We start from the raw sequence: 17,324 nt of genomic DNA, 5'->3' as shown, positions 1-17,324 counted from the left end.
CAGAGGAGTACAAGATTTATGTATCAAACGGTGATAATTGCACAGAAACGCCACCTTGACCTTTTATTTTTCTCTGTACTAAAAAGTTTTCGCGATCGGTGCGACGGCTGTAATTCTGCTGTGGCTGGTCTGATCAATACTGCCCCCTGTTGGCCGCCTTAGTTCATTCTACGTTACTGGCTGGCAAGAGGAGGGATCTGATCAAGTAATCCGATTAAACATCCTCCGTATCAGCAGCCTGGTGGCACTTACAGACACAAACATGCAGTTTTATCAGTACTGCTAACGCCTGCTAACAGGAAGAATGCCATTATATTATCAGCTCACAGTGTTTGTTCTATATGTTTTAAATTCAAGTGAAAATATCAAGCATGATTTCCCTCATGCTCTTGTTTTACCTTGTAGCTGCGACTGTCAGTGAGGAGAGCAGTCCTGGGGGGTGATAGTGTGCGACTCGGAGGGTGACATTGCTGTGTGTGTGTGTGTGTTTTCCTTCCAGCTTCTGACGGTGAACCCTGAGCACCGCTTCTCCAGCCTGTCTGACATGCAGACTTCTCCCTACCTCACCGACATCGACTGGGACGCCGTGTACGAGAAGAAGATGGAGGCCGGGTTTGTTCCTAATGTCAGTGTGGAGAAGCGGCGCGCCCGTGTTAGCACACGCACACACCAGCCGCGCTTTAAAGCACACAAGACTCCCTTCCTGTCGAGCTCTTTAATAATGCAGGAGAAACTTATCTCATTGGAATTTATAATTGTGGCTTACTTTTCTCGTCCGTGGGCATTGGCGTTCCATAACGCGACGGTTTGCATCGTTAGCATCCCGGCTGTTTAAAGTTGTTGCCTGGCAACGTACGAGCTTCGCGGCCTGGTTTACCGTCTGGTTTGCGGTGTCCCTCCTGCAGAAAGGTCGCCTCCACTGTGACCCCACGTTCGAGCTGGAGGAGATGATCCTGGAGTCGCGGCCTCTTCACAAGAAGAAGAAGAGGCTGGCGAAGAACAGGTCCCGAGACAACAGCAAGGATTCGCAGTCTGTGAGTGGCCGTAAAACCCGCGTAACGCGTTTGTGAGGCCGTTCGGAGTTGTGCAGCTTTAGTGAGCATCGGGAAATGTGGCACAGATGGAAAACCCTGAATGAGAAACCAAGCGGGTCTTTAGACCTGTTTTTTGTAGCTTTCAAACAGAAGCAACGACCCTGAAGACATCTTGTGCACCGACGTGCACAGAACAGTTGTAAAATACAGAGGAGGCAAAGAATTAGACCCTTTTTACCAGTGCGCACAGCTCCAACCGGTGTCTGCTGCCCAGCCGCTGGCAGGTCCACCTCTGAGGGTTCTGGTCCTAAACCAGACAGCACAACACGACACATTCAACCGATAGAAGAAACGAATCCTCATGTTTAATGGAAGATAACGGCTGCAGCTGACCTGAGCTCAGCGTCTCCCTCCTCATTTATGATGGAGGAGGTGTGTGGATGAGCCGCCGCCTCGCGCCGTCGTCATGACATCAGTGTTATTAACGTCAGCCTCACACAATAGCGTCTTATGAGACTCGCGTGTGTGTGTGTGCGTGCGAGATTATGACCAAGATGATTAAATTATGAAGTCTTCTCGGCTGCTGTCATGGCCTCCGGTGCTTTCGGATATACGAGCTTCTATTTTTGTCTCGGGCCAAACATCCAATTTGCGGAGGCTCACAAACAATTCATGAGTTCTTTAGGCAGGGAAAAAAAAGGGCAGCAGAGGAGGAGAGCGAGGGCCCCAGTTGAGACGTTGACGTTTTAGCCTGTGTTCGGGGCGCTGATGGCGCTGTTGTGTGCTGACTGCAGGAGAACGACTACCTACAGGAGTGCCTTGAAGTGGTGCAGCAAGAATTCATGATCTTCAACCGCGAGAGGTGAGAACTCCCCTTTAATGTGGTCGTTCCTTAACCAAGCAATAAATTAATGGTCAGCAGTTTTGGTAATTGTAAAAGGAGGACAGAGCAAAGATGGGGTTGGGGGGGGGGGGGGGGGGGGGGGGGTGAATATCCAAGAAGTGAAAAGAACCACACACAGTCAGACATAGGAGTCAATCAGGGGCCAAAACCAGGAGTAACAAAACCAATGTGGCACAGGAAGGAAGAGGGGCGTGGCTTAAATAGGCACATGGGAACGAGACACGGGTGACAATCATACACGCCTTCAACAAACGACACACAACCAGGAAACTACAGCTCGTTAATGTCGGCACGCATGTAAAAGTGCCCGTTCCGGGACATCGAGTCAGTAACGTACATCAGAATCTTCTCCCTCATGTGGTTTTATGTCTGATGTTGCAGGTTGAAGCGGCGTCAGTCGGAGGGTCAGTCGGAGGCGGCACGCGAAGATGCTAACGGAGACGGAGAAGCTGAAGCTGCCGCCACGGACGAAGACGCCCCAGAACCAGAACCTGACCCGGAGCCCGAGTCCTCCTCCAAACTGAGCATGTGTGGTTCCGTCTGCTCCTCCCCAGGCAGCTGCTGAGGTCATGTGGTGGGATCCCCCTGGCTGTCTTCTGTTTGTAGCCCAGAACAGGAGGAGGATGGGACGCAGGAGCCGAGATGGCTCCCACCCTTTCCTCTGTCTTTCCTTTCGGTTTCTTTCCTATGGTAGCATAATTCTGGTATGAGGACGGCGAAGTGGCAGAGCGTTCCTGTACCTTAGAGTAAGCTCTAACTAACTTCTATGCAATGTTGTAGTACAGCATGAAAAAGTGGGGAGTCACAGTTTGAGGTCAGCCGCCGCGCTGGAGACGACTGAATAATTCAGAACGACGGGCTCTCTCTCGTACGGTATCGCCGAGCCTCCCCTCAGCTTCCTTGGCTTCACGCTCCTCGGTCCCTCCAGGAAATTTCGCATCAGTCGGTAAAAATTCCGCCGGCGCGACCTTATAGATGCGATCGCAAATCTGGGTTTTGCTTCGGCTGTAGGCCTGATTTCATTATGGCACATTTCAGTTGGCAGGGTTGAAACCTGAGCGCGTCAGGGTAGCTTCTGACAGGAAATGGTAAAAAGGAACGGGGCTGGAACGTTAGCCTTGTCCTCCACCTTCATTGACCCAAAGCCTTGACTCGCTGCGGAATCGGTGTTTGACAGTTTCGCCTCAGCAGAATTCAGGATTGTAGATTGTTAGCAGTGATTTTCTACACATTTAGCACGATCACTGTGTTCATTCATGGTCTCTGTGTAGCCCCCCCGCCCCCCGTAGAGCTCCACCAGGGCTGAACTCACAAGTGTAGCCGTCCACGTTGTACAGACGTGCTCGTTCACAGCGATAGGTTTAAGGCGGCGCCCGTTATTCCCGGTCAGATCTCCTGGGAACATGTAGCAAAAGTCCACCTTAAAGAAACACAGGACAAACCCGAACCCGTGTAAATAGAATTCAGCGGAGGTTATTGAACTCACCACAGTTTTATGTGGGATCGTGAGCTGCGTGAAGCTTCACAAAGCTTCACCGAACTCTTCTTTCCAAGTGTGCAGGCACAACTTGTAGGTGAAATAGGCCAAAGCTTTTCTACCATTTGCATCATCATTTCTAAAGAAGCGAGTGTGTTTGTGCGTCTTTCCCCCCCCAGTACAACATCCGGCGTCCGTTCCACGTTCATGTTGCGAGTATCTAGACTTACTGGAGGTGAGATGAGGGTGTCGCAAGAGAGTTGAACAGCGGATAATGGAAAAGCCTCACAAAGCAGGTTCGAAAACACCGAGTGGTTCATCTGCACTTATCTTCGAAAGCAATTACTTATAAACGATGGAGATTCCGCGGGATAGCAGTAGTCACAGAAGACAATCTTTCTTTGGGATTGGTCTGTTTTTACAAAAGAAAAGATAACAAGCTCTATCGAGCTCGGCGGTGCCAGAGAAACGGTCCCATCGTTTATCAGGAGCGGCTCCTGGAGACACTGACGCTGTTTAGAAAACAACGATCCCTGCTACGTTAGTCCGAACAGTATTTCGGGAGCTCGATAACAGGTCATAATTTGTGACCCTGACGGTAACCACGCCAGCATATTAGCAACAGCTTTTATATTGTCCAGCCCTGACCATGCGTTTGTTGCTGCTGCTTCACCGTTCAACTGCAAATATGACCGTGAGAGGAAGTAGGTAAGTGTTATCCCAGAATCAGGCCTACACATTTATCCTCCGGGTGTTTGCAGGTATCAGGTCAGTGATCTGAGCGATCTCCAAACATCAGTGCGATAAAGATCATTCCGTCATTCATCCAAAAGGAATATCAGATCGTTCCGTTGGGGAGCATCGTCGTCTGCTGATGGCCAGTCTTCCACCCAGTTACGACCGCAGGAGTTGTTTATTTTCAACAATCTAATACAACTCAGGTGATTTGTTTTCAACGCGACGTTAGCGCCCCTACTGGCAGGAGAACGCATGACACTTGGGCTGCCTGTGGGTTAGTGTTGCGCCACAGACTTCTCCACATTCTCAATGCAAGAAGGAAGTTCCAGACTCGGAATAGAAAGCGTTTTACGTGCTCTGAGTGCAGGTTTCCCTTAAAAAAAATGTGTCCTTGTGTTTCTTAGACAGTGTTTGTCTGTGTCCGGGTCTGTTTAACCATGATGCCGACTTCAGCCCTTTACATCACCAACGCATCACCTGCTAGGTTGCTAACACAAAGCCCAGGTTGCCCTAATGTGCACAACCACCCGATGGCATTTCCTAAAAACCGACCTGATGGTCTGAATAAGCTACCTTTCTAGCTAATAGCGCTCTGGGTAAGAGGGGGAATATATGCTTTTGATTTTGGATTTAATTCACTCTAAACATGCAGTATGAGCACACAAAGAGGTTTCTTTGTAGATAAAAATGCTTCTTCCAGTTCTGCCAAAGCGTATGATGAATTATTAGTGTTTTGGACCCCTGTACTTTCTGCATGCATCTTTACAGCTTCTTTTTGCTAAAGCCTGGAGCAAGAGCTCTCCCGGCTCATATGCATGTAAGAGCATTAGGTAACGATAGCATACCTCAGTGCTTATCTGATAATAATGATACCTATTAAAAAAAACAAACTGGGTGCCACCGGCTTGCGTAAATGTTTCTGGACAGTGTGATTTGTAAACTTGCAACTGTACAAACATTGTAAAATTCCAGTGTTAATCCAGTGTTATATGACCAGCATGATAGTGTTAGCCTCTAGACTGTCTTAATAACTACTGTATGGTCGGTATTCAGGCCCTCATTGGCTGAGAGGAATGAGCTGCGTGATCCTCTTTAGCGTTGCGTTGTTATCTGTTCTATCTTTTTGGATGCCAGTCAGGTTTTTCACTTCGTCCCCTGCAGAATTCACTGCATTATTAAAGCTCGGAGAGGGGCGCTCGGATTCGAGTCTACAGCCAACACAAGTCTGATGCAACTGGTATTTATATCATAGCAAAAGCTCCGTCGACTGTTTGCTGACTGCTGCCGTGGTTGATGGGCCGCTCCTCTGGATGCTGTTCGGTGTTTTCTCAGAAACCGATGTTGTTCAACCATGTTTTCCGTCGGTGGGTGCGCTCCTGGCGTATCGCACTGTTGATGTCTTAAAGCCGTGCACACAGTTGGAAGCTCAGTGCCCTGCTGGGGAAGAACTAATCCCGAAGAAGAAGACGCGCTTTCTTTCCCTTCGTGATGTCATTCTCTTTTTCATGATGTTGTCGTGCCGCGGGATTTCTATGAGTCAGTGAAAAGACTTGTTACTGTACCAACTGGAATTGCTCCATGTGTTTAAAAAATGCTGCTTTAACTGCTTTGATAAAGAAATAAATCTCCTTCCAGTAATGTAGCACCTGAGTGTGGTCTGCTTGGATTTATTATTATTAATAATAATAATGTGCCTTTCAGGTGTAGAGGTTTGCTTTTAAAAAAAAAAAAAAAAAGTATTATCGCATTTAATACACACAGAACTTTTGTTTTAGCTGACCAAAGCAGAGTCAAGCAAAGTTATCTGTCTATTTCCACAAAAATGATGAAAAAAAGGCCACAAAACAAGTCAGAAGCTTTAAGAATGTTCCAATAAAAACCTTAATTTTGGATGCACTTGGAGTATAATACAGACTTTGACACTAAAATGTTGCACAGAGATGAATAATTTGCTTCAGGCACTCATGAGGGCCTCCTCCAGGGCGGAGCGGACCTCTCGTCTCGCTTCTTCCAGGACATCGTCCACCGTTTCCTCTCCTGGTTTGCCCAGTAGGGGGCGCCACTTTGGCGCTTCGATGGCTTCCAGAAGAGAGGCCAGTTCAACCTCCAGTGCCCCCACGGTGTCCTCCACTCTCTGCAGGAGACACAGGGACGTGGTTAGTTATGACAGCACAATGTTTGCGTCACTGAGCGTGAGCCGCTGTCGATGCCGCTCCAGGACGAATGTGTTGGCAGCTGAAACGGAGACACGGTTGGATGAAACATTCTAAAACCGTTCTTCCGAGACTGGAACCACAACCTTTTCCACTAAATCCAGGCGGCTGTGGAGGTTTGCATGTTCCTGGCAGGCACCCGGAGGATTCCGGTCCAGCTCCGGCCCTGAAAAAAACAGGAGATCAGTGTTGGAATCATCGACATATGATGTGATCTTTCCCAAAGCTGCTTTTTATTATTATGTTGGGTTTGTTTTAGAATGAGAAGAAGGACGTTTCTTGGACAAGGTCACTGAAATAAGAGGAAGCTGATGGTGCCTGCTGACATGAGCCCCCTCCCTCCCCTGCAGGGGTCTCTCTGCCCCCCAGTTGACCTCTAAAAAAGTGGTTTACTTGCTCCTCTGGGTCCCCCCTTGCATCTTCATGCACATCAAGCTCAACCGTCAGCCTGGATCCAAGCCTGGTGGGGCTACTGCTGAGCTAACCCACCAAATCCTGGGGAAAGTCTCAGAACCAACATGTCTGCCTGCACAAGGCCGAGCTGCGCGCACGCCGTCCCACCCTGTGGCGCCTCAGGAGCAGCCCCGGATTTCTCCAACCCATTCCTGAATCTCATATTAGCGTGAGTTCTTTCATTTATGGAGCCGTTGCTGACGGAAGGACAGTCGATGCTGATGTTCTCTCCCAGTACCGGGCCTTTTGGATGTGTTGTCCTGCAGAACTTGCGGCGGAATTTGGGTTTTTACATTTTAAAAAAAAAAACACTTTTGCTTTCCACAGCACGTCAGTGGCGTTTCCATGCCAACCGTTAATAGCTGGGGAGTATGGATGTCCAAAGGGGTTTATTATATAATTGAAATAAAAAGAATATCTTGACTGATTCTGATGGAAAATCCAAAACAAACATCATAAAAAACCCCAATGCTAGTAAAATAAAAGAAGGAAGGAAAAAAAGATGAGGAGACCACAAAACAAAACGGACCTTCGAGGACTCTGATGTCTGAGAGACCTGAAGGAAACTGGGAGAAATCCTCATTTCCATCAGAAACCAGTTTGCTTCAGTAAAAAGGTGAAACATTTACACATCTCTCAACTGATCTAAGTTCATAGATGTAAAGTTCCTGTTGTAAAGTGGTTCCCCATGACAGGTCGAGGGTGAAGTGGAACCTGTGGGAGCGGAACAACCGGATTTTGCTTCTTAACCAACGGACCAGGATGAGCTGAGCAGCAGTGCTTCTCGACATCACTTTCTAAGCAGGGCCAGAAGAAACTTCAAGATGTCATCATGTGTTGTCCTCATCCCCAGATGACCAGAGTAGATCCAGGAGCCTCAACAGCCTCTGTGACAGTAGATCCAGGAGCCTCAACAGCCTCTGTGACAGTAGATCCTGGAGCCTCAACAGCCTCTGTGACAGCAGATCCAGGAGCCTCAGCAGCCTCTGTGACAGTAGATCCTGGAGCCTCAGCAGCCTCTGTGACAGCAGATCCTGGAGCCTCAGCAGCCTCTGTGACAGCAGATCCTGGAGCCTCAGCAGCCTCTGTGACAGTAGATCCAGGAGCCTCAGCAGCCTCTGTGACAGTAGATCCAGGAGCCTCAGCAGCCTCTGTGACAGTAGATCCAGGAGCCTCAACAGCCTCTGTGACAGCAGATCCAGGAGCCTCAGCAGCCTCTGTGACAGCAGATCCTGGAGCCTCAACAGCCTCTGTGACAGCAGATCCAGGAGCCTCAACAGCCTCTGTGACAGTAGATCCAGGAGCATCAACAGCCTCTGTGACAGCAGATCCAGGAGCCTCAACAGCCTCTGTGACAGTAGATCCAGGAGCCTCAGCAGCCTCTGTGACAGTAGATCCTGGAGCCTCAGCAGCCTCTGTGACAGTAGATCCTGGAGCCTCAACAGCCTCTGTGACAGCAGATCCAGGAGCCTCAACAGCCTCTGTGACAGCAGATCCAGGAGCCTCAACACTCTCTGTGACAGTAGATCCTGGAGCCTCAGCAGCCTCTGTGACAGCAGATCCAGGAGCCTCAGCAGCCTCTGTGACAGTAGATCCTGGAGCCTCAACAGCCTCTGTGACAGTAGATCCTGGAGCCTCAGCAGCCTCTGTGACAGTAGATCCTGGAGCCTCAGCAGCCTCTGTGACAGTAGATCCTGGAGCCTCAACAGCCTCTGTGACAGTAGATCCAGGAGCCTCAACAGCCTCTGTGACAGTAGATCCAGGAGCCTCAACAGCCTCTGTGACAGCAGATCCAGGAGCCTCAACAGCCTCTGTGACAGTAGATCCAGGAGCCTCAGCAGCCTCTGTGACAGTAGATCCAGGAGCCTCAACAGCCTCTGTGACAGCAGATCCAGGAGCCTCAACAGCCTCTGTGACAGCAGATCCAGGAGCCTCAACAGCCTCTGTGACAGTAGATCCTGGAGCCTCAACAGCCTCTGTGACAGTAGATCCTGGAGCCTCAACAGCCTCTGTGACAGTAGATCCTGGATCCTCACCAGCCTCTGTGACAGTAGATCCAGGAGCCAGATCCAACAGGCCAGCTCAAAATGAGAAATTTATTTTCCACCTGTTTCTGAGGAACCAAACTCATGTGTCGACCAACATCAAATCTAGGAGACCCAGGACCCTTGGACCATAAATCAGCTGATCCACCCACGAAACTCATCCTCTCCATTCCAGACTTCCTGTCATCTTCTCTAACTTTTGTCTCCATTGTTTCATTTTTAAATGCAACTCCAATTCATGAGTGTCCGTTGGACAACAGCACCTCCCCTGTCCTCTTGTCAGAGCCCCAACAGAATCACTGAACTCTGCATCCTCAGACTTCCTGATGATTCTGGATCCATTGAAGCTTCACTCCCCAAATCACCACACAGAACCAGTGCTAGCAAACCACAGAAGGTTGATGCGTCCAGCACAACTTCCTGCCACAGAGTAAGGAAAAATACTCCCACCCTGACATGAGTCAACACAACAAACACTAAACTACTTAGAAGATGCGTATTTTTAATCTTTCATGCATGGACAGGCGTCCCCGTGTCCTGTCTTACCTGCTGCAGCACCAGCAATCAGCAGCAAGAGGAGTCCCAGTGAGGAAGAGGAGGGACAGGTCATGGTCATCCCTGACAAAGACAGACTGAGAGGACAGACAGGACAAAACCAGTTCAGATTTTGTCCTTCTTCTTTGCTTCGAGTTCCCTCGAAAGCTTCTCTCTCTGCTCCTCCTTCACCATGAAAACATGGCCAACACATGTCTCCGGGGTTTGGGAGGAGCCTGGACATTTGTACTGGGAGGGACGGGAAGGTTGTTGAAATGTTACACAGCTGACCTAAATAGACTGGTTACAGTGGGACAGAGAGGATAAATGGACTGGTTATAGTGGGACAGAGAGGGTAAATAGACTGGTTATAGTGGGATAGAGAGGGTAAATAGACTGGTTATAGTGGGGCAGAGAGGATAGATGGACTGGTTATAGTGGGACAGAGAGGGTAAATGGACTGGTTATAGTGGGACAGAGAGGGTAAATGGACTGGTTATACTGGGACAGAGAGGGTAAATGGACTGGTTATAGTGGGACAGAGAGGATAGATGGACTGGTTATAGTGGGACAGAGAGGGTAAATGGACTGGTTATAGTGGGACAGAGAGGATAAATGGACTGGTTATAGTGGGACAGAGAGGGTAAATGGACTGGTTATAGTGGGACAGAGAGGGTAAATGGACTGGTTATACTGGGACAGAGAGGGTAAATGGACTGGTTATAGTGAACAATTGAACAGTTGAACAGACGAACACATGGCCACGATCATCAAGCTAGACAGGGTTGACCTCTCCATCCCTCTCTCTTTCGCTCCCTCTCTCCCCTCCCTCTCTCCCCCCTCCCTCTCTTCTCCTTTTCCCCTCCTCCCTCCCTCCCTCCCTCCCTCCCTCTTCTCTCTCTCCCCCTCTCTCTCCTTCTCTCCCTCCCTCCCTCTCTCCCTCCCTCTCTGCGTGCCTCTCCCTACCTCTCTACCTATATCTGTCCCTCTCTCCCTCCCCCTTCCTCTCTCACTCTCTCCCTCACCCTCTCCTCCTCTCCCTCTCTCCTTCCCTCTCTCCTTCCCTCTCTCCTCCTCTACCTCCCTCTCTCCCCCTCTCTCCTTCCCTCTCTCCCCCTCCCTCTCTCCCCCTCTCTCCCTCCCTCTCTCCCCCTCTCTCCCCTCCCTCTCTCCCTCCCTCTATCCCTCTTCTCCATTAAGCAGATCTGCAGGTTAAGCAGCAGAAAACCAAACTGGGGGAAAAGTAAACAGTGGATCAAAACAAAGCTCAGAGGTTCAAAGGATGTTTGTCAGAGCAGGAAGTGATGTAAGCTGAGGAAAAGTGAGAACGATGGCGTCCGGTGGTCACGCTGATGGTTGTGTGACAGCCTGCTGGGGGCGGGGTCACCTGCTCACCTTCTATTTCTGCTCCTCTTTCTGCCGTCTGTACGTCTGTATTTAATGTCCGACGGACGGAAAATGTTGCGCTTGCTAATCCTCTGGTCAGGCTGCTGAGTCCGTCGACAGCTGAGGACATTTTGAACGATTTGGACATTTTTGTGCGTGTTGCGTAAGCCAACATGCAGGACTGAGTCATTGCTTTCTCCTGAATGCGTCAACAGTCATTTCCAAACACACTGACCCCCTCTCACCCTATTTCACTGAGAACTTGACCAGCTTCATCCACACCCACTCCAGGAAATGTTTTTAATTTTCTTCATTTTGTGGCTGCGTTGAGTTTGTGCGTCAGTGTTGCGGACGACATTAAGACCATCCACGACCACGGTCTACATTTTATTGACTAATTTGCACCTTTGCAGCAACTCTAAAAGCATATCTGGTTATTTTTTGTTTTAATATTCTGAAAGGACGATGCCATTTCTGGCACTTCACAACAGAACGTTACAATCAAACATGCTAACTGGATGTAAATTACAAGTCACTTGGCTGTTATGAATAGCAATTTACATTTGAATGCACCCCCACCCAAAGGGAACCGGCTCTAATCCCAATCATGGTTCTTGCGTCTGTATTCAACGTGTGATTGCTGCTCCCTTTTGATGCTACCTTTCGCCTCTACTTTTGTCTCGTTTCTCTACGTTCTACTTCTGATCCTCCTTCAGCATCTCCTCTGTGTGCCTGAGCCTCCAGATCACTGCTCCCCAGATAAACCCTAAGTCTGCATCGATCTCCTTAGACGTCTGATTACACCACGTCATAGAAAAGGGGGAGTAATCCTAGTCTGATCCCAGGAATAGACCTCTGGGTGGAGCCACAGACAGTCCAGAGCCGTGGTACATGTGCCCTGGGGTAATCCCATCTTAAAAAACCCTCAGGAGGGACAAGGTGGGAGGGAGCCGGGGCATGAGACCTTCCGCCGTGGAGCAGCTCTTGTGCTGTTGTCCCTCGGATCCACCGCGGCAGTCGTGAAGAGGGACTCGCTGGACCGTAGGAGGACTCCTCCAGCAGGATGAACTTCGCTGCACAGCTACTCTACTCCAGCTACCTGAGCGAGCGCCTCCAGAGATTGTACTCACCCAGGCCTGCACTGAAGGACACTGAGGAGAATGACCCCTTCTGGCAGAGGTGGGAACTACATCTGAATTCACCAGGAATTCTCTGGGAATTTTTACCTAAACCCTGTAGTCACCAGAGATGTGACCTCTGGTCTCAGGGCTTTGACGTGTCCTTTTGTCTTCAACTTGAATTTCAAAAGCTTCTTATTAATGTTTTTCCTAAGGTGATCCACCCTAGATGTTTTCTTACTCCATTCATCTGTGGTTCTCCTACAAGGTTCTATAAAGTCAAGGAATTTAAAGGGAAGGTGGTGTGAGGGCCTGATAATTGGGTAGAGCTAAACAAGGAAGAAAATAAGACAACTGGTCACATAGCACTTCTGTGGTTGGTTGTGTAGATCCCAAGGAGAGCAGGGTGAACTTTGTTCCAGTAGAAGGTAATGAGGCAGTACAGCAGACACCCTTCAAAGGACGAAACGAACTTTGAACTGTCTTGATTTAAACGGGAGCGTTTCCTCTGTGTCAGCATTTCATCCCTGAAGGAGCTTGTTGAAGTCTGATCCTGGCTGGCGTCGTCCTCTCCTCCATCTATTTGATGTTGTCTTTGAACTCTTGGAATGGAATGGAACTCTTTGGACCTGAAGGCAGAGGGAGCCTTGAAGTTCCACTCTGATGATGGTGCTGCAGTCAGACTGTGTCTAAATAACACACACAGGTGAAAGGTCAGGGTGCTGTTTGGGGCTGTGGCCCATTAAAGGCTCCTCCAGGAGAACTGCTCCATCTGGTGGAGTGCTGCTTTAAACCCACGTGACAGGGACCGTCTTTGCTTTCATTTATTTAACTCCTGACAGGTTTTTTTTGCCTGTATTATTGTTCTGAATGTGTCTGAACTTGGCTTTGTTCTAAGTTTTGGTCTAAGCTAATAAAGCTTTGTGATGTTTCTTTAACGGCTAAGTGACGGGGGTTAATCTCTGAGGGGTGTAATCCAATTATTACGTTTATACCTAAAGGGCCTCCTGATGATCTGCCTGCCCTAACAGACGCCCGTAAATCAAACTATTGGATTTGCCATCCATTGACCGAGTTGGTATGAATCAAAACACAATGACTTTGGTTCTAACCTCCCACTTTAATCACCTCTGAGTCACCTGAATGTGTTAGCCAACCGTTCGCCCAATCAAAGATGCCACTTGTTCCCAAAGGTGACAGGTGAGGTGAACGATTCATCTTATTGGTGGCCGCAGGACGTTTTATAAGTAAGACTTGGATTTAAGGTCAGACCGGTGATTAGATTATGGGTAGCACATTATCTCAAGGAGGGTCCCCACACCGGTAGGAGTGTAAATGTGTGTGTTTATGTACATGTTACATATCGAGGGGAGAGAAAAATGATTGTTGGCAGTTTTTTTAAAGTTGCTAATGTTGTTTGAAACCTGTTGTGTATAAATGGGTTGATGACACACAGAATTCTTCTAGGCTGAGCTTTTTGAAAAGGATTTCAATATCAGATTCTCTGGATTTACCAGGACTAAACAAAGAGTAATGAATGGTTCCTCTGACTTCTTCTTCTCACAGAGAGGAGCTGCGTCTGGGCCCTCACCACCCTGGCGGCTCTTTCCCGTTTGGCCTCCTCAGCAACGGCACTGCAGGATGTAGACCCACCCTGATTGAACCAGAGAGACTGAAGGATTTCGGCGAGGAGCATCTCGTCAATGGCGACGTGAAGGTTTTCGAGACGAAGGTGGTGGAGGCTCCGGAGGTCCGGCTGATGGAACCTCCCAAAACCAGACGTGTCAGCGAGTTCAGGCACACCCCAAAGCCTCAGTACCTCCGCTTTGAAGACATAAGTGCTGCCGCCTTCAGGCTCCAGACGGGAATACAGAAAACACCGTGCACGGTAGGTCGGCACGACCCGCGTTTGATTACACGGTAACTAACGACGAATGGATGACGTGAAGGCTGTTTGTGTGTGCAGTACTCCAGGCTGTCCAAACAGTACGGGATGGAGATCTACCTGAAGAAGGAGCACCTGCACTACACAGGCTCTGTGAAGGAGAGAGGAGTGTTGTACCAGCTCACATGTCTCACACAGGTAACCAGAGAGGAAGAACCATCCCTTCCTGCTCTCTTCCTCGGGGTCAGGTCAGAGGTTGTGTGACCGTGCACACACATGTGCTCTGTCCATCACTGACAGTCAGTTAGGGCTCTCTCTAGGAGAACTAGTGGAGGCTACATAAGGGGCCATTAATAAATGAAGTTAAGACATAATGTATTCAGCCTCCGCTGTGAATTACACTGTTATTACCATTGTTGTTGTTCCTCGCGTCTGTCCAGGAGCAGCAGAGGAAGGGTGTGATCGTGTCCACAGACTGTAACTTCTCCATGGCTGTGGCTCACCATGCAGTGGAGCTGAAGATCCCCGTGTTCGTCATCATGCCGTCGGGCTGCTCCTCACCTCGCCTGAGGGTCTACCGAGACTATGGCGCCATGGTCATCTCCTACGGCAGCACCGGACAGGACTCCCGGAGCCATGCACGGCACCTCGCCAAAGAGAACGGATACCTCTACTTGGAAGAGTCAGTGCCACGCGCCTCACGCCGTACTTTAACCCCATCTATAAGCATTTCAATCTGTGACCGAGCCCCGTTGCATTGTGGGTGATGTAGGCACCAGAGATGAGTTGACTCCAAGCCTCCTTCTTCAGTTCTGATGAGTTCTGATTTACAATAATGACAGTTTGCAATCACCTTCCTCTGATTCTCATGACGTCTTCACAAAGAATCACTGGGTACAAAAATCTACACGCAGCTGCCCACATCTAAAAGAACAAAGCCTTCTTTCTTGATTCTTCCCATCAGACAGTCAGAATCATGTCTGGCTCCTTTAAAAATCATCATTTTGTGTTTGGCTCCTGGTTCTGTGGGCGAGACCGGTGAATTGTGTCTTTGTGTTTGTGTTGAGCAGAGACGAGAGTGAGGTGTACCTGGCTGGCCTAGGAACTGTGGGCATGGAGATCGTTGAGCAAGTGCCCAAAGTGGATGCAGTGGTGGTTCCTGCAGCTGGCCAGTATGGTCTCCTGGCTGGTACCGCCGCAGCCATCAAACACCTCAATTCACAAATTACCGTCATCGTGAGTGTGCATACGTGAAGATGTAACAGTCTACCGGAGGCTCAGCTTCCCTTCCACCAAATGTTTGTTCATTTACTGTAGATCCACCTCCTAAAACCCATCTGTTGGTGGATTTTGGAAGGTGGATCTGCGGTAAATCTGCAGTAAATGAACAAACATTTTACTCTGGTTTCGCACAACAGTGGAGGAAGACGCCGTTATTGTGGTGCCTCAGTTAAGCTCTCGTATCTGTAGACTGAGATGGTAGTAAAAGTGCTAACGAGACGAAAAAAAACAACATTTCTGAACTCACACTTTGTTCAACAGGGAGTTGAACCAGAAGGTTTCCCTCTGCTGCTCCAGTCCCTGAAAATGGACAGTCCAGTCAAAGACATGCACAGCAACCCCAACAAGCAACTTTACGGAGGTAAACCCTGTCATAAAGGAGATGTCGGGAGCCTTTTTAACAGACTCGATCTGCCATCGTCTCTTTTCGACACGTGATCTTCTTCTCTCTGTCCTCAGATCTCATGGAACGTTCTTTGGGTGTCCATGTTTTCCAGCTGGCAAAGAAGCTCGTGGATAAAGTCATCTCTGTCAGGTTAGCACGTTCGGATTCTGTATTCTACGCGTGGTCAAATTGTTTGAGAGTCTTTCTGTCTTGCAGTGAGGAAGACTCCTTGGTGGCAATGCTGCGGTTTCAGGAGTTTGAACGCTCCACTGTGGACACGGAGGGCGCCATGGGCCTGGCGGCCATCTTGGCAGGACAGCTGCCAGAACTGAAAGGCAAAAAGTAAAGCAGAAATGCTGTAAAAAACCAACTAACTAATTCATTTTTAACTTAATATTGGTGCTTTTCTTCCCCCCAGGGTGGCTGTAGTGGTGAGCAGCGCTAACATGGAGCTGGCGCTGGTCAGACAATGCGTGGACCGGGCGCTGGTTCTGGACGACCGGGTCAGCAAGTTCTCTGTGCAGCTTGGAGAGTGGCCCGGAGACATGGCAAAGCTGCTGGACTTCCTGTCCAGAGAGGACGTCAGGTATCATCATCGTCATCATCATCTTCACCGTGTGTCCTGTTAATCATCCTGTAATTTGGCTGCTCCTTGTCGTCCCCAGACTTTTGGACATCTGCCATCGGACACAAAGCGACAGGTCAGACCTCTTCAAGTCGAAGGTAGACGCCTAATCTCTGCTCTTCATCCCCTTTCTTTTTCCTCCTAAAGCCGCTCATGTTCTCTCCTTTTGGTGTCTTGGAACTGCTGACTTTGTGTTGGCAGGACACAATGTAAAGTTAAGGACAGAAACTTAAATGGACTTACGCAGGTCAAGACAAGGTCCTCGAAACACCTTGGATGGAGGTCACATGACTGTCCATTACACACACACACACACACACACACACACACACACACACACACACACACACACACACACACACAGCTGCTGGGCCACATTTATTTTTAAAAAAGCAGTTAAATGATTGAAAACCAGCACTTTTCCTCCAGCAAAACTATTGATGAACTTAAGCTGAGGGAATCAGGGAATTTGTTATCTTGGTATTTTTAGTTTAGTTTTTCCCCAAGAAAATAAGATCTATTTTGTGTATATTACCCTACTGTGACCTTTGGAGCAGCAAAGATATCTTTTATGTCCTTTTGTCATGTTGGCTCTGAGTTTAGTACGGCCAGGGTGCAACCCCTAACTGGACTCTCTATGTGTGTGTGTGTGTGTGTGTTGTAATTTACAGGTGGAGTGTGTGGTGGAAACCAGAGATAAGTCTCAGAGCGCTCAGCTGCGCAGGACTCTGAGTGATCGTTACCCCTCTATATGCTGGCTGGACCGGTGATTTCAACAGGAACACAGAGTATAAGGTTTCCCCGGCAACAGGCTGCCATAGCGATCTCATTAAAGGCTGTTGGGCACATGTACAGAAAAGCCCCAACGCTGTAGAGCAAATGTATCGTTTCCCTGATGTTTCTGCTGCTGTTCCTGAAGCATCGTGCGATGTCAGTGACGTTAGGCTGCGCTCAGTCGCACAGTAGAGGCTCCTCGCTCTGCACCCACGTGGATTGTAAAATGTTGTACATATTTCTTGATTTCTACCGTGATTTTAGACTCGACCCAAGCAAATAAAAATCATTACCAGACCTGTTCTGACGGCTGTGTTGTGGGAAAGGGGAAAGCCAGTGTCAGTTTCAGCCCTCTGGAGAGGCCTCTAGCGGAGGCGGGGCGGTCCGATATTAACGGCCCCGAGCGCCATCAGCAGAGGACGGTGTGACCTTGTGTTAATGATCCGGGCTCGCTCGCACGACCTCACACCCC

General features: G+C 49.0%; 3 protein-coding genes across 8 annotated transcripts in view; 2 read left to right on the top strand and 1 right to left on the bottom strand.

Annotated features, from left to right (window-relative positions):
- Positions 1 to 5,795, top strand: part of LOC101063788 (serine/threonine-protein kinase 32C) — a 28,311-nt gene extending 22,516 nt beyond the window's left edge. For all 4 annotated transcript variants that reach the window (XM_029831739.1, XM_029831738.1, XM_029831737.1 and 1 more), the window contains 4 exons: positions 500 to 625; positions 906 to 1,034; positions 1,829 to 1,896; positions 2,320 to 5,795. In XM_029831739.1, coding sequence (XP_029687599.1) covers positions 500 to 625; positions 906 to 1,034; positions 1,829 to 1,896; positions 2,320 to 2,503 — 507 coding nt within the window. In that variant the 3' untranslated portion in view covers positions 2,504 to 5,795. The remainder of the gene's footprint in view (positions 1 to 499; positions 626 to 905; positions 1,035 to 1,828; positions 1,897 to 2,319) is intronic.
- A 105-nt stretch (positions 5,796 to 5,900) lies between these two features.
- LOC115248102 (placenta-specific protein 9-like) lies at positions 5,901 to 9,600 on the bottom strand. Of its 2 annotated transcripts, XM_029831741.1 has the most exons (4): positions 9,411 to 9,600; positions 6,453 to 6,532; positions 6,159 to 6,287; positions 5,901 to 6,125 (listed from the first exon to the last, which is right to left on the bottom strand). In XM_029831741.1, exons 1-4 carry the CDS (start codon positions 9,478 to 9,480, stop codon positions 6,108 to 6,110), a joined length of 297 nt encoding a protein of 98 aa, XP_029687601.1. In that variant the 5' UTR covers positions 9,481 to 9,600; the 3' UTR covers positions 5,901 to 6,107. The 2 variants fall into 2 exon arrangements, with proteins under 2 accessions (XP_029687601.1, XP_029687600.1); XM_029831740.1 differs by having other exon boundaries at positions 5,901 to 6,287; positions 9,411 to 9,599.
- Positions 9,601 to 11,554: 1,954 nt separating this feature from the next.
- LOC101063567 (L-threo-3-hydroxyaspartate ammonia-lyase-like) lies at positions 11,555 to 17,147 on the top strand. 2 transcript variants are annotated; one of them, XM_011602849.2, is made up of 11 exons: positions 11,555 to 11,963; positions 13,469 to 13,790; positions 13,869 to 13,985; positions 14,228 to 14,469; positions 14,858 to 15,023; positions 15,330 to 15,429; positions 15,528 to 15,603; positions 15,670 to 15,795; positions 15,872 to 16,039; positions 16,119 to 16,176; positions 16,750 to 17,147. In XM_011602849.2, the coding sequence occupies exons 1-11, from the start codon at positions 11,848 to 11,850 to the stop codon at positions 16,846 to 16,848; spliced, it is 1,590 nt and encodes a 529-aa protein (XP_011601151.1). In that variant the 5' UTR covers positions 11,555 to 11,847; the 3' UTR covers positions 16,849 to 17,147. The 2 variants fall into 2 exon arrangements, with proteins under 2 accessions (XP_011601151.1, XP_029687604.1); XM_029831744.1 differs by having other exon boundaries at positions 15,528 to 15,795.
- The last annotated feature ends 177 nt before the right edge of the window (positions 17,148 to 17,324 follow it).

Source organism: Takifugu rubripes, unplaced genomic scaffold (assembly GCF_901000725.2).
Source record: "Takifugu rubripes unplaced genomic scaffold, fTakRub1.2, whole genome shotgun sequence".
In the NCBI taxonomy this organism is placed as follows: Eukaryota; Metazoa; Chordata; class Actinopteri; order Tetraodontiformes; family Tetraodontidae; genus Takifugu; species Takifugu rubripes.
Note: the sequence above shows the minus strand (reverse complement) of the source record. Positions and strands in the feature narration are given on the sequence as shown.

What these genes read in the sequence shown, in the direction of transcription:
- LOC115248102 (XM_029831740.1), bottom strand. Translation starts at nt 9,480, where the DNA reads ATGACCATGACCTGTCCCTCCTCTTCCTCACTGGGACTCCTCTTGCTG. An exon ending in GATTGCTGGTGCTGCAGCAG is followed by an intron (nt 6,533 to 9,410) that starts GTAAGACAGGAC and finishes TGTTTTTTTCAG; the next exon opens with GGCCGGAGCTGGACCGGAAT. An exon ending in GCCTGGATTTAGTGGAAAAG is followed by an intron (nt 6,288 to 6,452) that starts GTTGTGGTTCCA and finishes TGTCTCCTGCAG; the next exon opens with AGAGTGGAGGACACCGTGGG.
- LOC101063567 (XM_029831744.1), top strand. Translation starts at nt 11,848, where the DNA reads ATGAACTTCGCTGCACAGCTACTCTACTCCAGCTACCTGAGCGAGCGC. An exon ending in AATGACCCCTTCTGGCAGAG is followed by an intron (nt 11,964 to 13,468) that starts GTGGGAACTACA and finishes TTCTTCTCACAG; the next exon opens with AGAGGAGCTGCGTCTGGGCC. An exon ending in AGCTCACATGTCTCACACAG is followed by an intron (nt 13,986 to 14,227) that starts GTAACCAGAGAG and finishes GCGTCTGTCCAG; the next exon opens with GAGCAGCAGAGGAAGGGTGT.